The following is a 26,461-nucleotide window of genomic DNA, read 5'->3' on the forward strand; positions in this document are numbered from 1 at the left end:
AACAGACTCTGTTGGAGATACAGACTTGTAACTTGTAGAGTAAACTTCTGTGGCATCAATATGTCAGCACAGTGAATTTGAAAACTTTCAGAGTTTCTCATAATACTACTATTATTAATACTAATAGTAGTAATATAAACGAACTAGATTGGTCGAACACCTATTCAGCAACACATCGCAAAGTGGAGGTATTCCTCTGTAGTTGGATCCCAAAACCAAAGAGCATAATAAGGTTTAAAGCGTGTCTTATTTTCCAAACAGTATAGACAGGGAAGTCCGATTTTAAATGAAAAAAAAAACAACAACAATTTGTTTACACCGCGGGATCCAATGCAACCAGGGTTTCATTCACAATAAAAAAGACATTACATACGGATATTATAGTAAATCAAATAAATATTATTTGTGTACGATTAGTTGTGATTGCGCAGCACGGCGGCGCAGTGGTTAGCGCTTGTGCGGCACAGTTCATGTCATGGGAACCTGTCGTGGGTTCAAATCCAGCTCCAGACATCCTGTGCGGAGTTTGTATGTTCTCCCCGTGCTTGCGTGGGTTTCCTCCGGGCACTCCGGTTTCCTCCCACAATCCAAAAACATGCATTTCAGGTGAATTGGCCGATCCAAATTGTCCCTAGGTGTGAATGAGCGAATGAGTTGTCTGTCCCTGTGTGCCCTGCGATTGGCTGGCAACCAGTTCAGGGTGTCCCCTGCCCAGTGCCCGGAGATGGCTGGGATGGGCTCCAGCCCCCCGCGACCCTAATGAGGATAAGCGGTACGGCTGATGAGAGAGATGAGAGTTGTGATTGCGGAAATCATAGCGTACATTGACGTTGGTGAATTTTTTATCCGCGTTAACAAACGCATTTTGTAGAATACGATCGCACTTTATTGTTTAAATAAACGCGTTATATAGACTAGGATCTCCCAATTGTTATAATTAGCTCACTTTATTTTTTTTAAAAAGCGTATTACATAGAATACGATCGCTTTTGTCAGAAGCGTACATTGACATTGTTAACGCGGATGCAAAAGTCACCAAACGCAATTTGTAGAATACGATCGCACTTTATTGTTTAAATAAACGCATTATATGGACTAGGATCTCCCAATTGTTATAATTAGCTCGCTTTATTGTTTTAATAAGCGTTTTATATAGAATACGATCGCTTTTGTTGGAAGCGCAGGAGAATGCGCGTTCACGCGAGGGGGGGGGGGAATCTGCACAGGAGTCGGATTTGGGCACAACAGGCCCTGAGCAAAAATAGTTTTCGGGGCACCCCGTTACTTGTTTATTTGCATACCTATTTCAACTCATTCCATGTTTTACTCGGTCATTCCGAATACACATGGACACGTAGATGTTTCCGTTGTGGTTTGATTGTAATCCACAGTGAATAAAACCGCAGAAGCCGACAACATATTTGGAAATTTGCAGATCAATATTTTCAAATAAATATTTGGCAACTTCCCCTACCAGCCACACAACAATTGATCACAAAAGCTCAAAGCCAGGCATGTTTTACCTATGGTTTATTATCTGAAATGGTACAAAATTCAACATTAGCAGCCTGGGGTTAATTCACACAAAATATTCAAAATGATATAGTACAAAATAGAATATCGAAAGTTATCTGGGGCATCTAAAAGTAACAGAAAAACAACACACTCTGTGACGCTGCTTTAATAAAGTGTTTAAATTTACCTGAAACTTCAGTAAAAACAGAATTTAAACTCAAATACTTAAATATATAACTGCACAGAGGTACATGTACAAGCTAAAAAAAAAAACGATATTTTTTTAATTATCTGTAAAAAATATTGTACAAAATTTTTCTGAAGTCAGACAAAAACTTCTTAAATTAATATTATAAAAGATGGGTGATAACACAGGTAAGGAACCATGCGCTTTTGAAGAAGGTTCTGATACATATTTGCATTCACTTGGCCAGGTAGTTGTACATGGGGCCCAACTCCTGCTGCAGAAAACATTCACTAAACCATGACACTGACTCCTCCACTTTTCACTAACTTTTTTTATGCACACTTTGCTTTCATATTTTCCCATAGGTGTCGCCGAACATGATGCTTCCCATCAGACCCAAATAAATTACATTTGCTTTCATAACTGAATTCAACCTCTGGACTAGTTCTCCTTTGTCCACACATGGTCCTCAGAAAAACTCAGTCTATTTATTTTTTGCAAATGAGAGGTTGTCACTGCAGTATGGGCCTAATGCTCTTAAGCGGCGAGACACTGTATGGTAAAACAGAACCTTACGATGTTCAGCACTGAGCTAGCGAGCAACCCAGCTGCAGTGTGGTTCCGGGTTATCGAGTGGCGTTTCGTGGCGCTCACGTCGTCGCGACTACAATATTGATTCAGATTCCTACTATAGCAGAATTCTGGACTGAGACTTTTTATCTCGAACAGTTGAAAAGTTTCAGGTAATTATCTCGGACGATTGGCGCAAGGTAAGTGCCGCGCACAATTGTTTTACAACCGCGCTGCTGCCGATCGCGGGTGAAGGGCAACCCCTCCCACGGCTGCTAAGACGCTCTTTCAGCATCCGACTGCTCTCAATTGAGTATTGGTTGCTGTAAAGGTTGCTCCAGTTTCCGTTGGCAAGTAGCCCTTGTAGAGGGACGTTTCCGTGAGCTAGACCAGTTTAAACGGAAAATGTTAGGTGCCTCGGACACCACTGCTAGTGTGGGTTGTAGCGAACCTGCTAGTCCGGTTAGCACTAGCCCTAAACGGCATGCTAATCACGGTAAGCCAATTCAGAAACGTAACAAGTTCAGCCCCCTAGCTAGTCCCACTCCACTACTGGCTCCCGCACCCTAGTTATAGGTGACTCCATCACCTGTAATATACAGCTTAGCACCCCAGCCACGGTTATGTCTATTTCTGGGGCCAGAGCACCCGACATGGAGGCTAATTTGAGGGAGCTGACATGCAAATCTAGACACCAGGACAGGGCTACCTACACCGATATAGTCATTCACGTCGGCTCTAATGATACTAAAATGAGGCAATCTGAGTTTACAAAGAAAAATATTGCTAGGACCTGTAATCTCGCCAGAAAGATGAGTCGGCATCGAGTAATTGTCTCTGGCCCCTTGCCTGCGAGAGGCAATGATGAGAGGTGTAGCAGACTAGTCTCGCTAAACCGGTGGCTGGCAAGTTTTTGCAGTCAGCAGGGATTTAGGTTTGTGGATAACTGGCCTGCTTTCTGGGGCCAACCTGACCTGCTGAGGAGAGACGGCATTCACCCTAACTGGGAAGGTGCTCTCACTCTTTCTAAAAATATAGATTACTGTTTAAGCCTTCCATGACAGGGTACACTAGTGCAAGCCAGGTCACAGGTGAATAGTGAACCTGTAACCACGGATGTGGAGTCTGTAACGCTAGAGCTAACTAGCGCTATGCTAGATTCATGCAATTCACATAGTTTTTGTAGTTTAGAGCGTTCTATTGACTGCACCATACACCCTGATCTGTACTCTTCTATAGCATCTTCTTCTGTGCTTCTTACCTCTGTTTCTCCCTTGTTAGGTGAGGAAGGAGAAGAAATAACATTATTTTCTACCAATAGTCATCCTGCTACTCCACCTGTCAACAATATTCCTGTGGTATGGAATTCCGGCCGCATCTGCCGTCATGCAAGGCACAAGACCCGGCACCGGCAGTATAATCCTGTGGAGGTTACCACTAAGGTTGCCATTAAGGCTCAAAACTCGTGAAAGGTTTCAGCTCAGTCCACAGTGCTGAAGCTTGGGCTTCTGAATATTAAATAATATTAAGCCTCCAAAGCGTTACTTGTGAATGACCTTATTAATGAACACAATCTTAACCTTATTGGCCTTTGTGAGACCTGGTTAAAACCAAATGAGTTTGTAGTGTTAAATTAGGCTTCTCACCCGAACTTTGTGAGTTCGCACTTGGCACGACCATGCAAAAAAGGTGGAGGTGTTGCTCTTATATCGGAAGGTAAATTGAAATTTACTCCTAATACCCCTACTGGTTTTAAAACGTTTGAAGCACTTGTTATGAGGTCCTTAATGTCAACACCAATTTATTTAGTTGTTGTGTATCGCCCACCTGGACCATACTCAATTTTTTTGGATGAATTTTCGGAACTGTTAACAGACTTTGTAACTTATGCGGTTAATTGTAATTATTGGTTATTTCAATGTTCACATTAACTCCCCATCAAATTCCCTTGCAATTGCTTTTAAGTCACTGATTGATACATTTGGTTTCAATCAAATAGTTAATGTGCCCACTCATAAACATGGGAACACTCTAGATCTCGTTCTGACCCGTGGCGTAGTAGCCTCAAATGTTACAGTGTTACCGTATCCTAATGCCATCTCTAATCACTATCTTGTTAAGTGTGAGGTGCTGTTTAATGTTTACTGTGATAAGGAAAATTTAGGCTTTAGCAGTCGCAATATCCACCCTACAACGGTATTAGCCTTAAAAGAACTATTACCTACGGTAACTGCAGCCTTCCCTTCGTACACTGGGTCTGTTGACTCACTTGCAAACAACTTCAATACTGCTTTGGTCAATGTTCTTGATTCTGTGGCGCCCCTAAGGCATACATTTTGACCTAAGAAGAATACACCTTGGTTTACTGAAGAAACCAGGTTACTCAAACAAGGTTGCAGAAAACTTGAACGAAAATGGCGCATTACTAAGCTGGAGGTCTTCCGACTGGCCTGATGTGACAGCTTGCTGAAATATAAAGTAGCTCTAGCCTCAGCTAAAGCATCGTTTTTCTATAAGATTATTGTTAAACATAAGAATAATCCGAAATTTTTGTTTGACACAGTGGCGAAACTTACCAGACAACAACTTAACCCAAATAGTTGTACTTACTCTGCTAACGACATTATGGAATTTAATAAAAAGATTCAACTAATCAGGAATGATATTTTAAAAGAACGCTCCGTATCCTCCTCCTATCTCAAAGATGTGGAGGTGTTAGGTAAGGACCGTGTCGGCGGTTGTTCAGAAACATTCTCCACTTTCAATGATTTGTCCTTTGATAATTTAACAGAGATGGTCAGTAGGGCCAAACAAACTACATGCCTGCTCGATTCGTTTCCAGCTTCACTGGTGAAGGATCTGTTTGGGATCTTAGGACCATCAGTTTTAAATATTAGTAATATATCGCTATCCTCGGGTTTTTTTTCCTGTAGCTTTCAAGTCTGCCGTCATTAAACCCACGCTTAAGCGACCTAACCTTGACCCAGAAAGCCTAGGTAATTAAAGGGCCAGTGTCAAATCTGCAATTTTTAGCTAAATTACTTGAAAAGGTCGTTGCACAGCAGCTAAATGACTTCATGTCGGAAAATAACCTCTTTGTAACTGTCCAGTCAGCATTTAGGGCAAATCCCTCTACTGAGACAGCCCTGGCTAAAGTAACCAATGATCTTCTTTTAGCAATAGATTCCGGTGCCTCATCAATGTTACTGCTGCTGGATCTCAGCGCTGCTTTATATACTGTCGACCACAACATATTACTGGTTCGTCTAGAATGCATTGGTATCTCAGAAACTGTACTCTCGTGGTTTAGGTCCTACCTGTCAGACAGGATGCAATGTGTAAACTATGGCAATCTGACCTCTAAACAATCCAATGTCCCCTGTGGTGTTCCACAAGGCTCTGTACTTGGCCCCCTTCTTTTTAGTATTTATATGATCCCGCTGGGTGACATTATACGCAAGTATAATTAGTTTCCAGTACTATGCAGATGACACTCAACCGTATGTGCCACTGGAAACAACTGGATATTTAAGTTGTAGAAATCTGGAGGCTTGCCTTACTGAGATTCAAAGATGGATGTCACTTAATTTTTTACACCTTAACCCAGAAAAAACTGAAATGTTGATTATTGGTCCAGCTCACTGTCGTCGGTTGTTTTCAAACACTACCCTGAACCTAGACAAATGTAATATCACCCATAGTGACTCGGTCAAAAATCTAGGTGTTATATTTGATCCTAATCTGTCGTTTCCGTCACACGTGAAAAAAATTACTAGAATAGCTTTCTACCACCTCCGTAATATTGCGAAGATTCATTTGATGCGGTCCCAATCAGATGCAGAGGTTTTAATTCATGCGTTTATTACTTCTTGGCTTGATTACTGTAATGTATTACTTTCTGGTCTCCCGATGTCTAGCATTTAAAGTTTGGAGCCGGTTCAGAATGCGGCAGCTAGTCTTTTGACTGAGACCAAAAAGTTTGTGCATATTACTCCTGTATTGGCCAACTTGCACTGGCTCCCAGTGCACTTAAGATGTGATTTTAAGGTTCTCTTATTAACATATAAATGTTTGCATGGGCTTGCACCCTCTTATCTCTCTGATTTGATTTCCCCCTATGTTCCTGCACGGAGTCTGCGCTCAGAAAATGCCGGTCTAATTGTGACTCCGAGAGCAAAGTCTGCAGGCTCAAGAGCGTTCTCCATCCGGGCCCCGGTGTTATGGAATGCCCTGCCTCCAGAGGAGATAAGATCTGCAACCTCAACGGAAGTTTTTAAATCGAGGCTTAAGACACACTTATATTCCAAAGCTTATGATTGATGCCCACCTATTATTCTGTATTGTCCTGTCTTTTTCCGATTGCCTGCCTGGCCGATACGAGGGAGAAGGACGATTTGAGATGAGTCAGTGGACTAGCGTCTGACCTGAAGCATGTCAACCCCTGCATTTACCAGCTGGCAGAGATGGGAAGCTGCGTCGTGGCCGTCATAGACTTTCTGGACTAGTTTACAGGCTGGGGCGTCGTTGCTGTCCTGCACTTTCCGGACATCTTTAACATCTTACCTAGTGTTTACTATTCTGCGTACAGTAATGCTAATTGTGATTCAGCCTGGTTAATCCTGGAAGGGGGATTACCACATGTGAGGTCCCTTCTCAAGGTTTCTTTTTTTCCTTACACTGAGGTTTTGAAATGTTCCTTGCCCGCATGCTGGTTTAAGATCAGGTAATTGTGCAATTGTGTAATTGTAATTCTGTGCAGTCCTTTGAGATATTTTTGTGATTAAGGGCTATAGAAATAAATGTGACTTGACTTGAAACTCATTGACATTCTTCGCAGTGACTGGTCCTCTCTTGCAATTGTCTTCCATGTATAACCAGCTTTCTTGGGCGGCTTAAAGGAGTTTGTAGTTTTGTAAATATTCAATATTCTTGCAATCACGAATAACTTATCTTGCTGCCCCCGCGACCCGACCCCGGATAAGCGTAAGATAATGGATGGATGAAACTAATTTTGCTACAGCTGATGGGGTCATCCCTTTCGTTTTCATCTGGACCATCTTGCAAAGTCAGTGAAACTGGCAGTTAAAATATTTTTAATAGACGTTGAAAGTTTTTTTTGTTGAGATATCTTATCCATTTTGTGGAATAGTGTTATAGTAGCATGGTATAGACACAACCAAATGTACCAAGTGATGATGGCATTATTTTCAAAATTCTTGGTCTCAGTGTTTCTTATTATTCCAAATAAACAGCAACTTCAACAAAGTGATGCTTTTTAATCGAAAATCTTATGTAGGCTAAATGTCTAATGTGCTCAATTACCTTTAAATACCCCCATCTGAAGCAGCGTTTCCTTGTAACTGCACACATTTACCGTTTGAAAATATAACACAAAGCATTGCCATTAGGCTTCCATAAGGTCTGAAATTGCTTAGAAAGGTAACACTTAGTATTTGATTTATTCTTTGTTTTTTTAAAATATGTGCCTCATGTTTCATGTTAATTGTAATCTAATTTTAACATTTATTTGTTTCATGTTCTGATGCCGTTTTATGATTTATCAAAAAATATATACTTTTGCGGGGCTGGGAACTGATTAACGCATAAACATTCAAAAAGTGTCTCTACTTACACATGTTTCAGGTTACAAAGCTACTCCCAGAACAAATTAAATTCGTAAGTAGAGGTATCACTGTATAGAACTGCACGACTAATCTCTAACCTAACCTTAAATCTTAAAATCTTTGGAGAGCAATGATGCGCTGACATGATTAAGCTTGTCGACTCTCATCCATTTACAATAACACAAAATGTCGTTCTTATAGCAGTTGCATGTTCAGTAAAACAGGTACATATTTAATTTTGAGGGATACACAAAGGGTTCTGATAAACAAAATAGATTTTACAGGTCCTTGATTATGTGACCTGTTGTAGAACATGACACTCTTTTATGACTGTATATTATAATGCCAACTGGAAATAATATACAGCAAATAATTTGAACCAGGTCAAGTTTAAAAAAATATTAAGGCTTAGGTTAAAACATAGAAATACATTTGAGTGCAGTATATCAAGAAAGGTTTGTCTCAGTGTGACAATAGTTTTAATGTTTTATATATATTGTGTCCATTTAATAAAACCACAAAATTCAATGATGACATCAATCACATAATAATTTCCCTTAAAAAACAGTATTTAGGTAAAATGACAACATACACAATCCTTTTCAATTTCACTATTTGATGCATCGAAAATGCACCTAAACTGTAGCATATTTCTTCATCTGTGTCATTATTCATATTTGCATAGATCAAGAACAGTTGGATGATTTTTGTATCAAGAGGATAGACTTTTACAGTGCAGTGCAACAAAAAGTCCAAAATGAGTGTAGGCCGTCTGACTTAAGAATTATCGCAAGGCAGAATTGTTCTAATATGCATTTGTAAAACATGTTATCTATGAATAATCTTAAACAGATCGAAGCAGATCAGACAATTTAATGCCTTTTGAATAATGTGTTCCCTGTTACTGATAACTAACCTGTGATCTTGGTAAACTTAGTGTAGTGCAATTAATGCTCATCCCAATCATCCCAAAACTATTTAAAGAGTTGTACCCATGACAATCTACCCGCAGCTATGCTCAACCTTCATGCCACTGTATGAATAAATGTGATAGATGTTTCTCTAGTCACTAATAGACTAATGTTTAACTTCGACAATTCCCACTAAGTGTTGGTTAAAGTATGAAGGGAAAAGGAAAAAAGGTTTTTATATCTTTTTCAATATTCTATATGCACGCTGATTTTGAATAGTGGCAACTTCAGAATGTGAGTTGCTTTTGGCCTGAATTAGCAGTGACAATCTTTTGGATAGATCTTGCCTTTAGCAACATAAATAATGGAAGGAAAGGACAGAAAGACATGTTTGGTTGGTTTAACTGGATGTTTAGTCCAATGTAAACTTGAAGTCATTAGAAAAAAAAGTGTCAGTGTTCAATATAGCGGGTAGCATTCTTTCTGACCTGCAAATAAATGGCATTTTTGAGAAAGAATAGCCAAGTGCCTCATATAGAGATCGCATTAGCTGAAAAAACAATCACGGTCGCATTTGCCAGCTGACACGGCCTGCTAAGCATAGCGCAAGGTGTCAAGTGAGGGAGGCCCATGTTGAAGTGTTCAGCTTGTATCGTGGCCTTCTTTTTTGTTACATATTTATTGTTTTATGCTAAAAAAAAAGGAACAAAAAAAGTGACGTTACAGTGGTACCTCGTCTTTCAAATGTCTCTTCATACGAAAGTTTCACCTTATGAAGTACCTAAACGAAGAAAAAAATGCCTCTAATAACAAAGGCATTTCAGAATACAAAGTCAAAAATATAGTACAGTACGCACTGCTTTTTTAGCCACTCCCAGTTTCCCAAAAGTAAACTGGCTGTGTAATGTCACCATTAGAGTTGAGACGAGGAGGAGGTGGGGTTCTACCAAAATGGCGGATAAAAGGACGCAGCCATCATTCTATCAGCCCAAATTAAAGACATGTGAGCAAAATTCCATGAAGTCTCTGAATTTTTGGAAAGAACTCTCGGAAAAAAGTGTTGAAAAGTTGGGCAATCCCACAAAATAATATTTGCCTAGAGAACCGGAATCGAATCAAAGGTCGTGTACCATACCAGCTTGTGTATACAGTGTGTTAGCAAAAAAGGATTTCATTTGAGGCAAAAGCAGATGTCATTGGATCAGATTTCCACGAAACACAAGGCAAAAAGGTAAATATTTTTATTATTTCCTTTATTTTTTGTTTGTTTTTACATTATGTGCTTTTTGCTTTATTGTCTTTATTGTGCGGTAATCTAATTTTATCATGTATTTGTTTCATATTCTGATGCCCTTTTACGATTGAGAAAAAAATATGTTCTTTGCGAAGCTTGGAACGAAAGAGCGCATTTTCATACAAAATTCGTTTCTACTTACAACGTTTTCAGGTTTAAAAGCTACTCCAAGAACTAATTCAATTTGTAAGTAGAGGTACCACTGTATTGTATTACAACGTGAATGCTGTCAGGGAGATTTTACTGTGCTATGCTTTGAACATTGTGGGAAATACTCTATTTAAATAAAAACACCTCTACTTTTGTCTAAACGGGGCTGCTGTAATCAACAAAAACTGCAAGTTGCTGCGTGGGGCTTTAAAAACATAATTCACACATACAAAGACTTAGTAGGCTGTTAGGGTCGTACCATTACAGCTCTGGCTGGCCATCAAGCTTTCTCTCCTCCAAAAGTGTGCTGTTCTCCATCTGATCATGTTGTTTTTGATGACAAGAAACTGAAAATTCTTGTGTAATGCATTGACCTGCAGTGTCCTCTTCAGGTGGACAAACAGAGGTGGATAAATGGACTCTGGTTGATCCCTGAAATTGTCCAAATGAGCTCGATTCACTAAAGAATTCAGGGCCTCGACTCGAGCGTTGAAATAACTTCTGACCTGTGTGGGAAGGTCAATTTTAAAAGGAGGCTGTGATTAATTGGGAAGAACAAAACATGAACAAATACTTGATCAATCAAAGGGAGTTTTTATTTGCTGCCAAAAACATCACTCAACACCAGAGGTCTCCAACGTGATGCCAGCTAAGGACAGTTGAGCCCGTGGACCTGAAAATAGCTCACCCATGCTGGGTCATTCTGATGTTCCATTAAAAATAAAAAATAAATCTATTGGTCTATTTAACCCTATTTTTAATAATTAACCTGACAATAACATAGTAACGACTTAGTAATACATACAAGGTTTTATTTTTTAAATTCTATTCAAGTACCATATTTGCTGCACTATATGGCGCACCAGATTATAAGGCGCGCCCCCCAAAATAGTCTTTTGTTGTATATTTTCTGTATATAAGGCGGACTATAAGGCGCTAAAGTAGGAACGTCAACAAAACAGTCAGGTCAGTCAAACTTTATTAGCCCTTAACGTTGAGAAGCAAACAAGCGTCTGTACGATGTCACATATAATTAGAAAGCTTAAACTCTTGGGATTCAATTCATTCAAAAATATACTTATCACATAAAGATTAGAATCAGTCTGAAATAAGTTACCTAAACAATTTAGGTCTAGATAGTTATCTAGCTAGATTTTGGAGCTATCACATTCCACTACAATATACAACCATGGTCTTACATCCTTGAGTGTAAGGGAATCAAACAGTCTAAAATATTTATGTACTTAAACACGCGATAATGCAAAAAAACAAAAAAAAAAACAACTATCTGCCGAAAACCATGTTGGATCGTTGGATGTTGCCCGTCTGTTTAGCCCCATAAAACTATTTTCTCTAAGCCGTAGACCACCCTAAATTGTGATTCACATCTTTTTCGGCCAATTGTAGGCTTTGTTTTACCCCGCTTTAGCCTATACGAGCCTGTAAATGCTAAAAAGGACACACCTTCTTTACTTCCAAATAATTTTAGCCAATAGTGACCGATTCAAATGATGATTGACAATGGTTAGGAAATTAAAAGATGGTATACGTATTCCAGCATGCACTGCGCACTACTTCTACGGGGGAAATAGAGTCGGCGGCTCCCTACCGTAGTTGTGAGACCTATTGCGACTGAATATTGATCCATAAATAAGGCGCACCCTATTATAAGGCGCATGGTCGGCTTTTGAAAGAAAATGAAAGCTTTCAGGTGCACCTTATAGTGAGGAAAATACGGTATCGATAATTATTTTCAAGCAATAATCTAAGGGTAGACGAGTATCTATTTGTGTAGTAAAAATATGTAATTATTCATCTTTTTATTGATTAATTTGACAGAAAACACAGCAAACCATATTCCAACTACTGGGTTTTATAGAGCGAATGAGCAAAAAAATGTGGAGCTTTTTATGCTAGCTATCAGGCTACCTTTTACCTTTCTCGCTAACTATCAATTTATATTTTTATCTATTGAGGAAGTTATCTAGCTAGATTTTTAAATATTTTCCATGCTATCCAGCAAACATTTGACCTTTTTTGATAGTTATAAAGCTAATTTCTGGTCTCCTTTCGAGTGAGCCATCTAGCTTTGTTATTAGCTTTCTATTCGAATATTTAGCAGCACCGCTTATCCTTAGTAGGGCCCATCCCAGCTTTCTCCGGGTAATGGGCAGGGGACACGTGAACTGGTTGCCAGACTTTTTGTACTAATCAGTAACAAAAAAGTGGCTTGACGCTTGAAAAAGATTGGAGACCCCTGCTCAACACTTTCCACAGCAGTTACGCATTAAACTACCTTGCGGTCTCTCCAGTGACGACGTGTGAGACTCTTTCAAGAAGGATCTCCCGGACTGGGCCTTGGTAGAGTAAGTCATCTCTGTGGAGTCCAAAGAACCTATGGATCATCAGTAGAACCATTTGCATAACTAAGGACCATAAGAGGATACAATCCTTGTTTAACTTAACACAGAAAAGTTTAAAGAGCTAATGCCTGTAACAAGGACAACACAAACGTGGCCTGAGGAGCACTCTCTCAGCTGCAGGACTGTTTTCATCAAACTTTCTAGGAGCTAATGCCCAAACGACTCATATAGAGTACAACTTCTCAGATACAGCCCTTGCATTGTGTGTTATCATTTCTTGCATGCACAAATTTTTGCCATATAGACCAATTTTTGAAGGCAGACAGCAAATTTAGTTCTGTAGCTTTATAGACAGAGGAAAATTCAAAAGATAGCTTGAACCCTCATCGTTAGAAAAAAATGTTTCTAGCTGTTACTACTGTTTAGCAAAAAACAGTTGCTAAGTTTCTTGAGAATACTTGTTCCCAAAAAAGCTTCTGAGAAAAACTGCCCTATTGTGATAGAAAATATTTTGTAGTAGTCTAACTTTCACTTCGGTTTTTTTATTTTTGCATTTGTGATACCTCCGAAATCCAAAAATTGCTTTCCATTAACACAAGGGCATTTTATTTTCAGAATAATATTTTATTGCAAGAACAGAGAACTGTTGCATGAACTCTGAAAGGACTTCTCAGCACCCGATTTTTCTGGTGAAGTGATCACATGATTTCGGTCACAATGGTGATTGCAGGCATACATGAAATGTCATCCCTCTCTGCCCTGACAATGAGAAGGGACTTTGTCATCTTTAGAAAGAATAAAGCTATGACGCGTGAACTGTCTGTACTCATACCTTCGCTTTTGTCATTATGCAGCTTCACTTAGTCTACTCACCATATGGGCAGCCTACACATTATTATTCGCAGGATACAGGAAGTGGGGGCTTCTTCAATGTGGGAAAAATATCTGATCAAAGTCACTCCTGACAAGGGTTCATTTTGCAAGAAATCCCCCCTCAGAGACATGATACCGAGTGATGACCTGCGCTATAGTTTAAAAACAAAACAAAAAAACATATGTTATGTTATGAGACAATGCTTCAAGAAAACATTTATACGTTATCGCATTAAATGAATTAAAAGGAGCCTCAATGATCTGTTGTTTGTGCAGCCCTTTGAGACTCTTTGTGATTAAGGGCAATACAAATAAATATGACTTGACTCAAAGAAGTAAGGAAACAGATCCGTGGAGCAAAGTGTTGATCATTTACATTTGTTGACACAACTAGCAGGTGTTAACCTTGCCTGTTCCATTGGCAAACCACAACAAGCTTTAGGGCTCATGACTTAATGTTTTTGTTGAAAACCATGTTAACCAATCATTGTATATTTCTATCCATCAATCTAAATATATACAAAACAATATCCCCCTAGTGGGTGGTGGCTAGAGTCAAGAACACATTTATATTCATCAAACATTCATCCCCTTCGCTCTTCCCAACCTCACACCAAACGTTAAGCCCACAGCACAACAAGGGGTGAGAGTAGCTGTGTCATGCAACCCTTCATCAGAAGAGGGCCAACAGCTGGTTTACCCCTCCGCATCATATGGTTTGATCCCACCTGCACCCTCCTGCTGGCCCAAGCAGGCCACCTGGGAGCCCTAAATAGCTAATTCAAGCTGCTTCGATAGTAGTCATTCTTAACTATCCTTCTGCATTCACATCAATCCCTACCACAAGCTTGCATCCATTAGATTAACTGACCTCACATCCAGAGCCCTTTTCACCCCATCCATCCAACCATTATTTAGGCCTTCCTCTCTTTGAGCATGTAGTGCGGTAGTGCTGGAAAATACACTTAGTCACACAGCCTTTATCAATTCTTTCTATATATTTAAACAATCTTAGAACATTTTCATCAACCCCCTCTCACCACACCAGTTCTTCTCCTTACTTCCTCATTCTATCGAGTCGTGTCAATGCCGCGCTTCTGAGCCATACATCACTGTCATTAGAATAGAATAGAATAAGATATTGTGACAACGAAATTGGGCATGACACTCCAGGTTCACACATTCACAGTAAGGTAAAAAAAACAAGAATATAAAGGAACAGAGAAAATAAGGTTATAAAACAAGGAGGATAAGGCTATAGTTATAATTTACACAATATTTACAAAAGAAATGTCGGCAAGTAGGATGTTACATACAGTTTGGTATCGTAAGGGTTTGTGCAATATGCATTTGGTGCAAAAATAGTCAACATTGTGCAAGGTAAGCAGTAAACATAGTGCAGTCAACATGTGCAAGAAACATAGACATGAGTACCATTTTACGTTCGTGTGAGGTAGTGTTTTTCAGTTTTTTGTGCGGTGTGTGTTTAGGTGGGTAATGGCTCTGGGGAAAAAACGGTCTCTGAGTCTATTTGTTTTTGTTTTGTGTGACCTGTAGCGCTTGCCGAAGGCAGCAGGTCGAAGAGGTGGTGGCCGGGGTGAGAAAAGTCCTTGATGATGTTTTCTGCTCTACTGAGGTAGCGAGAGCAGGCAATGTCCTCCAGACTAGGCAGAGAGCAACCAATGATTTTCTGGGCTGTTTTGATGACCCTCTGGAGCATTTTCTTGTTTGCTGCTGTGCACCCAGTATACCACACCGTAATGCAGTACGTTAGAATGCTCTCCACTGTGGCTTTGTAAAAGTCACCTGCAGCTGCTGTTTTAGATGATTTTTCCTGAGCAGTCTCAGGAAATGCAGTCGCTGCTGGGCCTTCCCTACCACCGCTCTGGTGTTTGCAGTCCAGGAGAGGTCGTCGGAGATGTGCACACCCAGAAATTTGAAGGAGTGGACTCTCTCTACACAGTCTCCTTTTATGATGAGTGGTTGTGGATTCCTGCCATTCCTTCTGAAGTCCAGTATCAGTTCTTTTGTTTTTGTGGTGTTCAGTATGAAGTGGTTTTCCAAACACCACGTTGACAGTGACTCCACCTCATCCCTGTACGCCGTCTCGTCCCCTATAGAGATGAGGCCGGTCAAGGTGGTATCCTCGGCGAACTTAATGATAGTGTTTGTGGGGTGGGTGAGCAGTCGGAAGTGTAGAGGGTAAAAAGCAGGTGGCTCAGTGCAAAACCTTGGGGGGAGCCAGTTTTCAGTGTTTCACGGACTGTGGGCAGTTTGAAAAAGTCCATTATCCAGTGGCAGATGCAGGGAGAGAGTCCAAGGTGTGTGAGTTTCTCCACCAGGATCATGGTGTTGAAGGCTGAGTTTAGGTCCAAAAAGAGCATTCTGACGTAGCTCCCCCGGTGGTCCAGGTGTTTCAGCACGGTGTGAAGTGCTGTGTTTATGGCGTCGTCATTGGAGCGGTTTGCCCTAGGCAAACTGGTGGGGGTCCAGTGTGAGTGGCAGGGAGTTTTTTATGTACTGGGACACCAACCTTTCGAAGCACTTCATGACCACAGGCGTAAGAGCGACAGGCCCTTAGTCGCTGAGGATTTCCACTGCTGACTTCTGGGGGATGGGAATGATGGTGGAGGTTTTGAGGGAAGGTGGGACAGTCGCCTGTGACAGGGACCGGTTGAAGATGGTGGTGAAGACCCCAACCAGCGGATCGGAACAGTCCCCGAGTACCCTCCCTGGTACTCCATCCGGGCCAGCTGCCTTCCTGGGGTTTATAGTTTTCAGCACACGCCTAACTTCATGCTCCTGAAATGTGAGTGTGTTGCTGCTGGTTGTTGGTGGATGTGATGTGGCTGTTTGTGGCCTTCCAGCTTCAAAGCGAGCAAAGAACTGATTAAGGTCCGCAGCTAGTGAAGCATCAGCCTCAACAGTTGCCAGGTTATAGCCTCTGAAGTTAGTGATGTGTTGAAGACCCTGCCACATCCTCCTCGGGTCATTTCCAGCGAAGAGGTGCTCTATCCTCCTCGTGTAGGCTGCCTTTGCTTTCTTAATGCCTCTCTACAGGTCAGCCGTGGCCACACTGTAAAGAGCCTTGTATCCAGACCTGAAGGCGGTGTTGCGGTGTTTGAGGAGTGTGCGCACCTCGCTGGACATCCAGGGTTTTTGGTTTGGGTAGACCTTGATTTTTTTTATTTACTGTGACTTCATCCGTGCAGTGTCGAATGTAGGATAAAACAGTGTCAGTGAATTTCTGGAGGTCACGGTGTTCAAATACCTCCCAGCAAGTTTGATGAAAACAGTCCTGCAGCTGAGAGAGGGCTCCTAAGGCCACGTTTGTGTTGTCCTTGTTACAGGCTTTGTTTTTCTCAGGATGGGGGTGAATGAGGGGGTGAGGGACAGACATAGGTGATCGGAATTGACTAGATGGGGGAGGGGGAAGCTTTATATGCATTTTTGATGTTGCTGTATACGCGGTCCAAAGTTTTTCCCCCCTTGTTGCACAGTTCACATGTTGAAAGAATTTTGAAAGTACAGTCCTTAAACCTGCCTCATTAAAGTCGCCAGCGATAATGAAAGCTCCGTCGGGGTGTGCAAGCTGTTGTTTGCTGATGGCAGCGAGCAGGAGGTTAAGCGCTGTGCTAGCGTTAGCATCCGGTGGGATGTAAACAGCTATCACAATGACCACAGTTAGCTCTCTCAGTAGATAGAATCGTCCACACGATACTGCTAGAAACTCTATATCGGGCGAGCAGTGTGTATCAATGATTCTGCTGTTATTGCACCACACGTTATGCACGAAAACGCAGAGTCCCCCACCTCTTTTTTTACCGGAGTCTTCATTGTGGTCGTTTCAGTGTAGCGTGCGTCCTGCTAGCTGGACTGCATTCGCAGACCTCTACATTTGAAAAATCCGTTTGACATACCCATTGCCTCTCACCCTTCACCCACCCTCTACTTCAACCCCCCCATCCAAACCACCACATGCTTAAAACCATTTACCTCCCACCTGACATCACATATGATGAAAACCATGGAGCGGTTGCTGCTGCACCACCTGAGGCTACAGGTCCGTCACGCCATTGACCCTCTGCAATTTGCTTACCAGGAGAAGGTGGGAGTGGAGGATGCAATAGTCTACATGCTAAACCGATCCCTCTCTCACCTGGATAGGGCTAAGGGGGCTCTGAGGATTACATTTTTGGACTTCTCCAGTGCTTTCAATACCATACAGCCTCTGCTACTGAGTAGGAAACTGACAGAGGTGGGAGTTAGCTCACACCTTGTAGAATGGATTACGGACTACCTGACAGGCAGACCCCAGTATGTGAAACAGGGGGGCTGTACATCGGACACTGTGTTTAGCAGCACAGGATCTCCGCAGGGGACCGTGCTCTCTCCGTTCCTATTAACTCTGTATACATCGGACTTTCAGTAGAACTCTGAGTCCTGCCACGTGCAAAAGTTTGCTGATGACACTGCGATCGTGGGATGTATCAGAAGTGGGTAGGAGGAGGAGTACAGGAAATTGATTCAGGACATTGTCCAAAGGAGCGACGCAAACCACCTGCACCTGAACACCACCAAGACCAGGGATATGGTGGTGGACTTCAGGAGAACTAAAACTCACTCGGTTCCTGTAACCATCAAGGGAGAATGTGTAGAATTTGTCCAGACCTACAAATACCTGGGTGTGCAGCTGGACAACAAACTGGACTGGACTACCAACACAGAAGCTCTATGTAGGAAAGGTCAAAGCAGACTTTACTTTCTCAGAAGGCTGGCCTCCTTCAACATCTGCAAAAAGCTCCTGAAAATATTCTATGAGACAGTTGTGGCAATCGCCCTCTTCTATGCGGCAGCGTGTTGGGGAGGCAGCGTCATGAAGAAGGATGCCTCTCGTCTCAATAAACTGGCGAGGAAAGCGAGCTCTGTTGTGGGCACAGAGCTCGACAGCCTGACAACAGTAGCTGAGAGACGGGCAATGAAAAAGCTCCGGTCAATCATGGACAATTTATCACATCCACTACACAGCATTATATCCAGACAGAAGAGCAGCTTCAGCGACAGACTGCTGTCACTGTCTTGTACCACGGACAGACTGAAGAGTTATTTTCTCCCTCATGCCATGAGGCTCTTTAACTCCACCTGGCGGAGTAAAGGCCCACATTAAACCACACCCCTTACATTGCATATTACCGTACTTTTATTGCAGTGTGTATTTTATGTAGCACTATTTAAATATTCTACTTTATAGCTGACAACTTTTCAGAGTTGTCTGCCCTGGTGTCCGGTAACTTTTTGTCATGAGTTTCAGACACTGACCCAACACACCACTCCATAGATACATAAACTAAACAGCCAAGGTGACCCACTCTTACCTAAAACCCCTTGCTCACTTCACTCCCCACTCCCACACAAGCTCTTCAAGCAAGCTTTGTACAGCATGCAGCAATCTGCCACCCATCCCATATATCCTCAACACTTGCCACAATGCCTCTCAATCTATCCTATCATATTATATCTAATACACCTTTCTTCCTTTCGCTATAAACTTTTCACAAACTGCCTCACTGCAAAAATCTAATCTGTATATCCTATTCTTCTTTTAAACCCACACTGTTCATCCCCAAGTACTCTTTCTGTCTTATCCCTTACTCTTCCTATCAAAATCCTGCCATAAAGCGTTATCAGACTTATACCTTACCAGACTTATACTTACCCATCACACTTAACAGACTTATACCTCTCAAATTACTGGACACGAGCCTGTCAACTCTCCTTTATATAAGAAATGAAATGATCTGCATTTATATATTGCTTTTCAAGTCAAGCGATTTACAGTGTACAGCCATGTAAGGCGCTAACCTGCATATTGGGGGTATTAGGGGATCAGTGTCTTACCCAAGGACACTTCGACATGTAACACTGAGGAGCCGGGATTCGAACTGCGATCTCTTGATCCCAAGACAAGCACTCTACCCCCTGAGCCACGGCCGCCAGAGAAAAAAACATGCACTACGCCAGTCCATTGGTACCACTCCAAGCATGAGACATAATCAACAACCCTACAACCAGCATTATTACAGATTCACCACCTCTCCGGATATGCGCTACCAAACATCCATCTAACCCAGCAGCCTTCCCTTCATTCATCGCCTAAACAGCTGCTTCCACCACTTTCCACACATTTGGAATTCAATTTAATACAAGAGCATTTTGGATTTTCTTGGCCTACTTGGGAGCAGTATGCTACTACTGCTTCATGTTTGCCTTCTATCAACCCAAATGCATTAGCATTTAAAACAGAATGTAAGGCTGAAGGAAACAATGCAGTGTGTGTGCCATTTTGAATGGACCACTCGTTCTTCTGAAACGTGATTCTTTTTCTGTGCTAATAAATTAAATAATTAAATACTAATACACAAACATACCTGCTGCAAGGTTGAACGTCTTCCCTTTAATCGAAGTTTGAACAGGAGAAAACCAGTTTAAAACAGAGCCAACCAAAGGGAGTTGTCTCAGCATGCCCTAAATAAAGACAAGTTTGTATAATCACAACAGTAAACCAAACTTTTGTCTTTTGGAGGTTGAAATTGAGGCTATACAAAACATGCAGTTTATTTAACTTACTTCTTCCATGAGCTTCTCATTAGTGGCTTTCATCAGCTCCAGTTCTGCCTCCTGAATGCCCTTCCTCACCACCTCAGTCATGTTCTCCAGTAGCTGCATTGGTTACATGCACACTTGTTGAAACGACGCAGATTATACTGAATAATAAGCACATTTTTTGATTCACTCGTTTATTGTAGCATTGTTGGACGTTGTTACATTTTTAGAATTTATTGGTATTCCAGCAATAATGTAATTGAATGAAATGAAGATCTGAGCATCACATGTGTATTAAATATAACTAATCGATGAGCGTATTTTAATAAAATGTCAATTTCTATTATAATAAATTAAGAATTTAGTTATCAACAAAACAAGTAGTCCCTAGGGAAGTAAATCCCCATATTGAAAAAAATAAGCATTACATATGCATCTGGAATTAAAAAGTATTCACCTAACTTTGTATCTTAAATATCATTTATTTGTACAGCCCTTAAACCAAGCATGTCCAATGTCCGAGCCTGGGGGGCAGTTACGGCCCGTGATCACATTTTCACTGGCCCGCGGCTTCTGTCATAAAATAATAATATTTGGTCTTCTAGTAATGTTGATCGCAGCATGAAATAAATTCCTTACAAAAAGAAAAATACACCATTTCACTGGATGACGACAGTAGCCTTTTGACCCCCTTGCCCATGGCTTTCTGTGAGAATTTTAGCCCACCCTTTTTCCGACACAGCCACTGTGAATAAAAAGTCTAGGTTGACGGTTGCCGCTCGCAGGACAAGTGGAAACTGGAGTACTTTTTTCACCGAAATCCAAAACAACTGTGTCTGCCTGATTTACCAAGAGACTGTGGCTGAATATAATACCAAGGAGGCGCTGCCAGACAAAACATCTTGACGTCCAGTTGGTCTCATTATTTGCACGTATTAAATTACATTAGTTATGATTGCAATGCGGGTGACACTCAACTGTAACTGCCATTGGAGACAACCGCTCTGCTTGGTTGTGGAAATTTGGAAGCTTGCTGTACTAAGATAAGATCTACAACCCCATTGGAAGACTTTATATGAAGAACTAGACAATTCCCGCAGAAATTGAGAGAGTTGGGGCTCTGTCATGTAGTCGTTGATTCCCAAACAAGCCGGAATTTCCACCAGCCCAACTCATTGCCATTATTCTTACAACACTGCTGGCAATGAGTCTTGTCTTACCAAGTCAGGTTCAACTGAGTGGATGAGAGTTCCAGCGACAGTGACAGCGCGAGTGAGGCTGCGGGAGCGTGGGACGACGTCTATATGAAAAAGTTTTTTTCAGACACTGAGGAAGACGCAATGATGGCTTCAGTTCTAAGGAGGAAGATGAGGACGGTTTATCGTGATTTTTACAAGTACGGTATGTTTTTTTAACAGACCCATTTAACGTGTTGCGAGCATGTTGCTATCATTAACTGCCCTGTCACAGGCATCGTTTGGGATGAAAGTTACATTATTATTATTAAAGCTTTGAAAACTCTGTGTACCGTCTTTCTTTGTAAATAAGTGTAACGATGTATAATATGTATTTGCAACTGTATATTTTTGTTATGTATTTAATTTAGACACTTATTCTGATATGTTTTGCACGGGCGAATGAAAAAGAAAGGGCAGAACAAACGCCGGGTGACTGGAAGTGGGGTAAAGCTGAGACCTGTTTGTGGACGCGGTCGACAATAGTGGATATATATTTTTCCCACCCTTACCTTTGGAAATATACACTTTTTTCCTTGGATTACTTTCAACGGGACCCGGACTGTGCAGGTCTCCATCAAACCTTAAGTACCGGTATCATTTTCAGTTCATTTTGCCGGCTGTGATTTTTGGACTGTGTACTTTAATGGAGGACATTCAGTTTCAATCGCGGGACTTTAAAAAGTCGGGGTTTGGTTTAATTTTGTGTTTGTGTTACATTTTATTAATGTGGGCGCATGCGGTTTATATACAGGTGCGGCTTGTGTAAGTACAAAATCGGTTTTCCTCTTAAAATGTGCTGGGTGCGGCTTATAATCAGGTGTGCTCTATAGTCTGGAATTTACGGTAGTTAAGATATAATTCATTAGTATTGTACCGCAAATGCTTGATGTTGACTTTATACTACGGTTTTCTTGTCTAATCCTGCTGCTCGGCTAGTGGCTGAGCAAGAGATACTGCACGATGTATGTATTTGGAGTCAGCGGTCATCTGGCACATGCTTCATTGACTGGTTGGTTGAAATGGGAAGCTTCTTTGTTGGAGTCTTGGACTTTCGCACACGTTAATTATCGTTGATGTTGACTATGTGCTGTCTATTTGTGCCTGCAAACCATCCATTGCAACCTGGTTGACCTGGAAGGAGGTTTATCTCATTGGTGGTCCCTTCTCAAACTTTTTCCAATTTTCCTCATCCGAGGGTTTTTTCCCTATGTATTCTTATAAGTATGAGATCAGGAGATGTTGTAAATACTAACTCTGGGCCTGTGCAGCTCTTTGAGACTTTGAGGTTAAGGGCTATACCAGGGGTCTTCAACATGGTGCCCCCTAAGGACAGCTGAAGATTACGCAGACTTGTTCTGATTATAGCTCACCAGCACTGGGTTATTGTGAATTTCTGGTTAAAAAAATAGTTTTTATGTGGGTTGATTAGGATTATTTAAACCTACTTCTAATAGTTAACATGAGCCAGAACCAGCAGGCCCCAGAACAAGCAGGTTGCCTGAACCAGCAGGCTGAAGGACAGCTTATTCCATTAGGCTGTCAAGTCTCAAAAATCTCTCCCTGCCTTAACCCTTCCCACACGTTTTTTAGTAGTCAGCTAAGTCTCTCAATCCTTACTTCCAACAATTAACCTGGTAATAAGATAGTGACAACCTAGTTATAAAATAAAAGTTATTTTAGAAATGCATATGAAACCGTGACAGAAAAGAGAGGTGCCTTTGAGGAGTGGCTGCAGGATAAGAGTGGCGATGCGTATGAAAGATATAAAGTGAAGAAAAGGTTGGTAAAAGCGGCAGTGGAAGCAGCGAAAAGGAAAGCAAATGATGAATGATGTCAAAAGATAGGAGTTAACTTTGAGGAAAGGAGAAAAGTGTTCTGGAAAGAAGTGAAAATAGTGAGAAACAGTGAGTCTGGAAAGGAAGAGAAAGTGAAAGATAAGGATGGTAGATTGCTGGTTAGCTTTAGTGCAGTCAGGACGAGATGGGCAGAGTATTTTGAGGAGTTGCTAAATGTGGAGGATGGGAGAGAAGTGAGAGTCAAGGCGATCGATGGTATGGAGAGAATGCCTGTGTTGGGTGATTTAAATGTGAAGCCTGTGGGAACATGGGAGGTGCAAGAGGCAGTGAAAGAAATGAAAGGGGGGAAGGCACCTGGGTTGGTTGGTTGTACTGCTGAATGCCTGAAAAAAGGTGGCACAGCTATGATTGACTGGTTAGTACGCTTATTGAATGTATGCTATTTAAGTGGTGTGGTTCCTGTTGATTGGTGTAGTGCATGTGTGGTGCCGTTGTATAAGGGTAAAGGTGATAAGTATGAATGTAGCAATTCGAGAGGTATCAGTTTGTTGTCTGTGCCGGGTAAGCTGTATGGAAGAGTCTTGATTAAGAGAGTGAGACAAAGAACGAATGAGGTGGTGATGGAGGAGCAGAGTGGTTTCAAGAAAGGAAGAGGATGTGTGGATCAGATGTTTGCAGTACGACAGGTGTGTGAGAAATATTTTGCAAAAGGTAAGGATGTTTATTTGGCTTTCATGGACTTGGAAAAGGCGTATGACAGAATTGATGGTTGGTGATGTATCGAGTAGGTGGAAAGTTGTTGCAAGCATTGAAGAGTTTTTATGTGAACAGCAGAGCATGTGTAAAAGTAGGGAGTGAGACAAGTGAGTGGTTCCCTGTATTGACTGGTGATGTCACCATGGCTGTTTAATGTGTACATGGATGGTGTGGTGAGAGAGGTGAATGCATGAGTATTTGGCAGAGGTGTAGAGATGATGGACAACAGTGGAACAGTGTGGCAGGTAAGTCAGTTGTTGTTTGCAGATGACACAGCGCTTGTGGCTGATTCTGAGGAAACATTGAGAGGGTTGGTAACGGAGTTTGGAAGAGTATGTGATAGGCGTAAGTTATGTGTCAATGTTGGGAAGAGTAAGGTGATGAAGTGTTCACGTGATGGAGTGGGCATGACGTTAGAAATCAGGTTGCATGGACAGGTGCTGGAAGAAGTTGAAAGCTTGAGGTACTTGGGTTGTGATGTGGCTGCAGTTGGTGGAATGGAGTGTGAGGTATTGTACAGAGTGAATCAAGGAAGCTAGGTTTTGGGTGCTCTGAGGAGAGTGATGAACAACAAGAGTATGCGTATGGATGTTAAGAGGGGACTGTATGAGAGTGTGATTGTGCCGACTGTGTTGTATGGTGCAGAGACTTGGAGCCTGAACGCAGATTTAAGAAGGAAGTTGAATGTTTTTGAGATGAAGTGTTTGAGGACTATGTTAGGAGTGACAAGATTGGATAGACTGAGAAATGAAATTGTGAGAGACAGAACTGGAGTAGTCGTGGAACTGAGCAAGCGAGTTGATAAGAGAGTACTCGGTTCGTTTGGACACATGGAGAGGATGGATGAGGAGCGAATGTTAAAGAGGATCTACAGAGCAGAAGTCAATGGAAGGAGACCAAGAGGAAGGCCGCGATTGACGTGGATGGATGGTGTTATGAGTGCACTGCAGGAAAGAGGTCTAAATATAATGGAAGCTAGAGCTCTTGTTGGTGATAGAAAGAGTGGAGAGGTGTTGTGAAAGGATAGTGGGATTGTGGACGCGTTCTTAAGGATGGGCTGGGCACCCGTATGATGCGGCAGGGGTAGACCAGCAAAAGCTGCCGGGCCCTGCTGTTGAACAAAATAGTGTGTTGTGTCACCCTGACCCGAATGACATGGCCGCTTTCTGAGGTCCCATTTCATCTGGAGGGACGAAAGCATGACCAACTTGGGTGCCGAGGTGCCTAACTTGTTTGGGTGTTTGGGCAATTGGGTATGTGTGGGTTTTTGTTTTTTTTTTGCTATTTATTTCCCTTTTATTTTCTTTGTCATTGTATATGTGTGTCTTGCTGTCGGTCACCCCTCTTGAGGGATATGACCAAGGTAGATAGATAGATAAATATAAAACTAGGTACCCTTTGCGTTACTTAGTAACAAAAAGTAGCTAGTCTTGTAAAAGGTTAGAGGGGTGGGCTATACAAATATGACATAATGAACATATTTCCAGAAATTGATCATACATTATAGGAACATTTGACCTTTAACTGACTATGACAATGGTCATGACATCTTTTACAGTGGTGTGCATAGTTTTAGATGGCCTTAAAAAGTTTGAAAGTAAAATTTTTCACCATTAGGTATTTGTTAAGACTGTGTTCAAAGGGCATTTATAACTTTTTATCACCTTGCCTATCTGCTTTTATCATCACTGATCTGGCCATGACAGGGGGTGGTTATGGGCAGTTATGTGAATTTTAGGTGGAAATTGTAAAAGCAAATAAAGGACTGTTTCAAATGCAGTCCAAATTCCTAACCTGAACCCAAAAAGAAGGGTTTATTCAAGCGCATCTAAGAGGGTCACAAACTTGCACGAGCAACACAAGACCCTTGACAGAGGCTGCGATGATGATGATTTCAGCCAGAAGATGGCGTCAGCAAGTAAAATATTTTGAAGTTACAGAACCCACCTTCAAGGTAATTGCACAGTAGTAAGGTGATACATAGAAAGATAATGAATAGAATGCTGATTACTCTTCCGTTTTCTTCAAAGTCCCGGCCAAGGGACACTATTGTTTCCACGAGCTTTGGGATATCAACGTCATCAGCAACCATGCTGATAAAGATGCAATCTTCCTTCATGGCACTATCTGGGCCTGGGATTAAAAATAATATATTAAAAAAATGATAATGTAAGTTTTGGGAATTAATCAATGAAGTTATTTGCAATAGACTATTGATTCCAAAATATTTTAACGTAACAAACCTTTGGAGAAAAAGATATTAGTGTCTAGCTCCTGAAGTTTCTTCAGAAGTTCAGCATTTATTTTCTTGATTTCTATCATTCTCCTGCTATCATCACCTCCCTCCATTTGAGGCTCATACCTTGTGGAGTATGAGTGACAGTTGTTGGGTTAAGAAAAAAAACAATTTAAATTTAGAATTAGAAATTGAATTGCCTTTATTGTCATTGATTACAACGTGGTGTACATTGGTGTAGGTTCACATCAAGAGAAGATGTGGCATTCCAGGATAACAATTACTAAAATAATTTAAAGAAGACAAATTAAGAAAAAAATACAATAAAAGGATAAATAGGCAATA

At 41.3% G+C, this 26,461-nt stretch overlaps 1 protein-coding gene across 6 annotated transcripts in view; it reads right to left on the bottom strand.

The window, feature by feature from the left end:
* Positions 1-1,528: 1,528 nt before the first annotated feature.
* The window catches only part of pdxdc1 (pyridoxal-dependent decarboxylase domain containing 1), a 54,793-nt gene continuing 29,860 nt past the window's right edge, over positions 1,529-26,461 (bottom strand). The window contains exons 18-24 of one of the 6 annotated variants that reach the window (XR_015850117.1): positions 26,124-26,242; positions 25,892-26,013; positions 20,115-20,207; positions 19,916-20,012; positions 13,488-13,639; positions 12,548-12,646; positions 10,743-10,757 (exon numbers count right to left, since the gene is read on the bottom strand). Coding sequence is in view for 3 of the 6 variants with exons in the window: in XM_088332622.1 (XP_088188748.1) it covers positions 10,513-10,757; positions 12,548-12,646; positions 19,916-20,012; positions 20,115-20,207; positions 25,892-26,013; positions 26,124-26,242 (775 nt within the window). In the remaining 3 variants the exon portion in view is untranslated. Of the gene's footprint in view, positions 10,788-12,547; positions 13,640-19,915; positions 20,013-20,114; positions 20,208-25,891; positions 26,014-26,123; positions 26,243-26,461 lie in introns of all 6 variants that reach the window. The other 5 variants (XM_088332622.1, XM_088332537.1, XM_088332719.1 and 2 more) reach the window with 5 other exon arrangements.

The sequence above is a fragment of the Urocampus carinirostris genome, chromosome 1, assembly GCF_059441175.1.
Source record: "Urocampus carinirostris isolate Australia breed hairy pipefish chromosome 1, RoL_Ucar_1.0, whole genome shotgun sequence".
Classification (NCBI taxonomy): Eukaryota; Metazoa; Chordata; class Actinopteri; order Syngnathiformes; family Syngnathidae; genus Urocampus; species Urocampus carinirostris.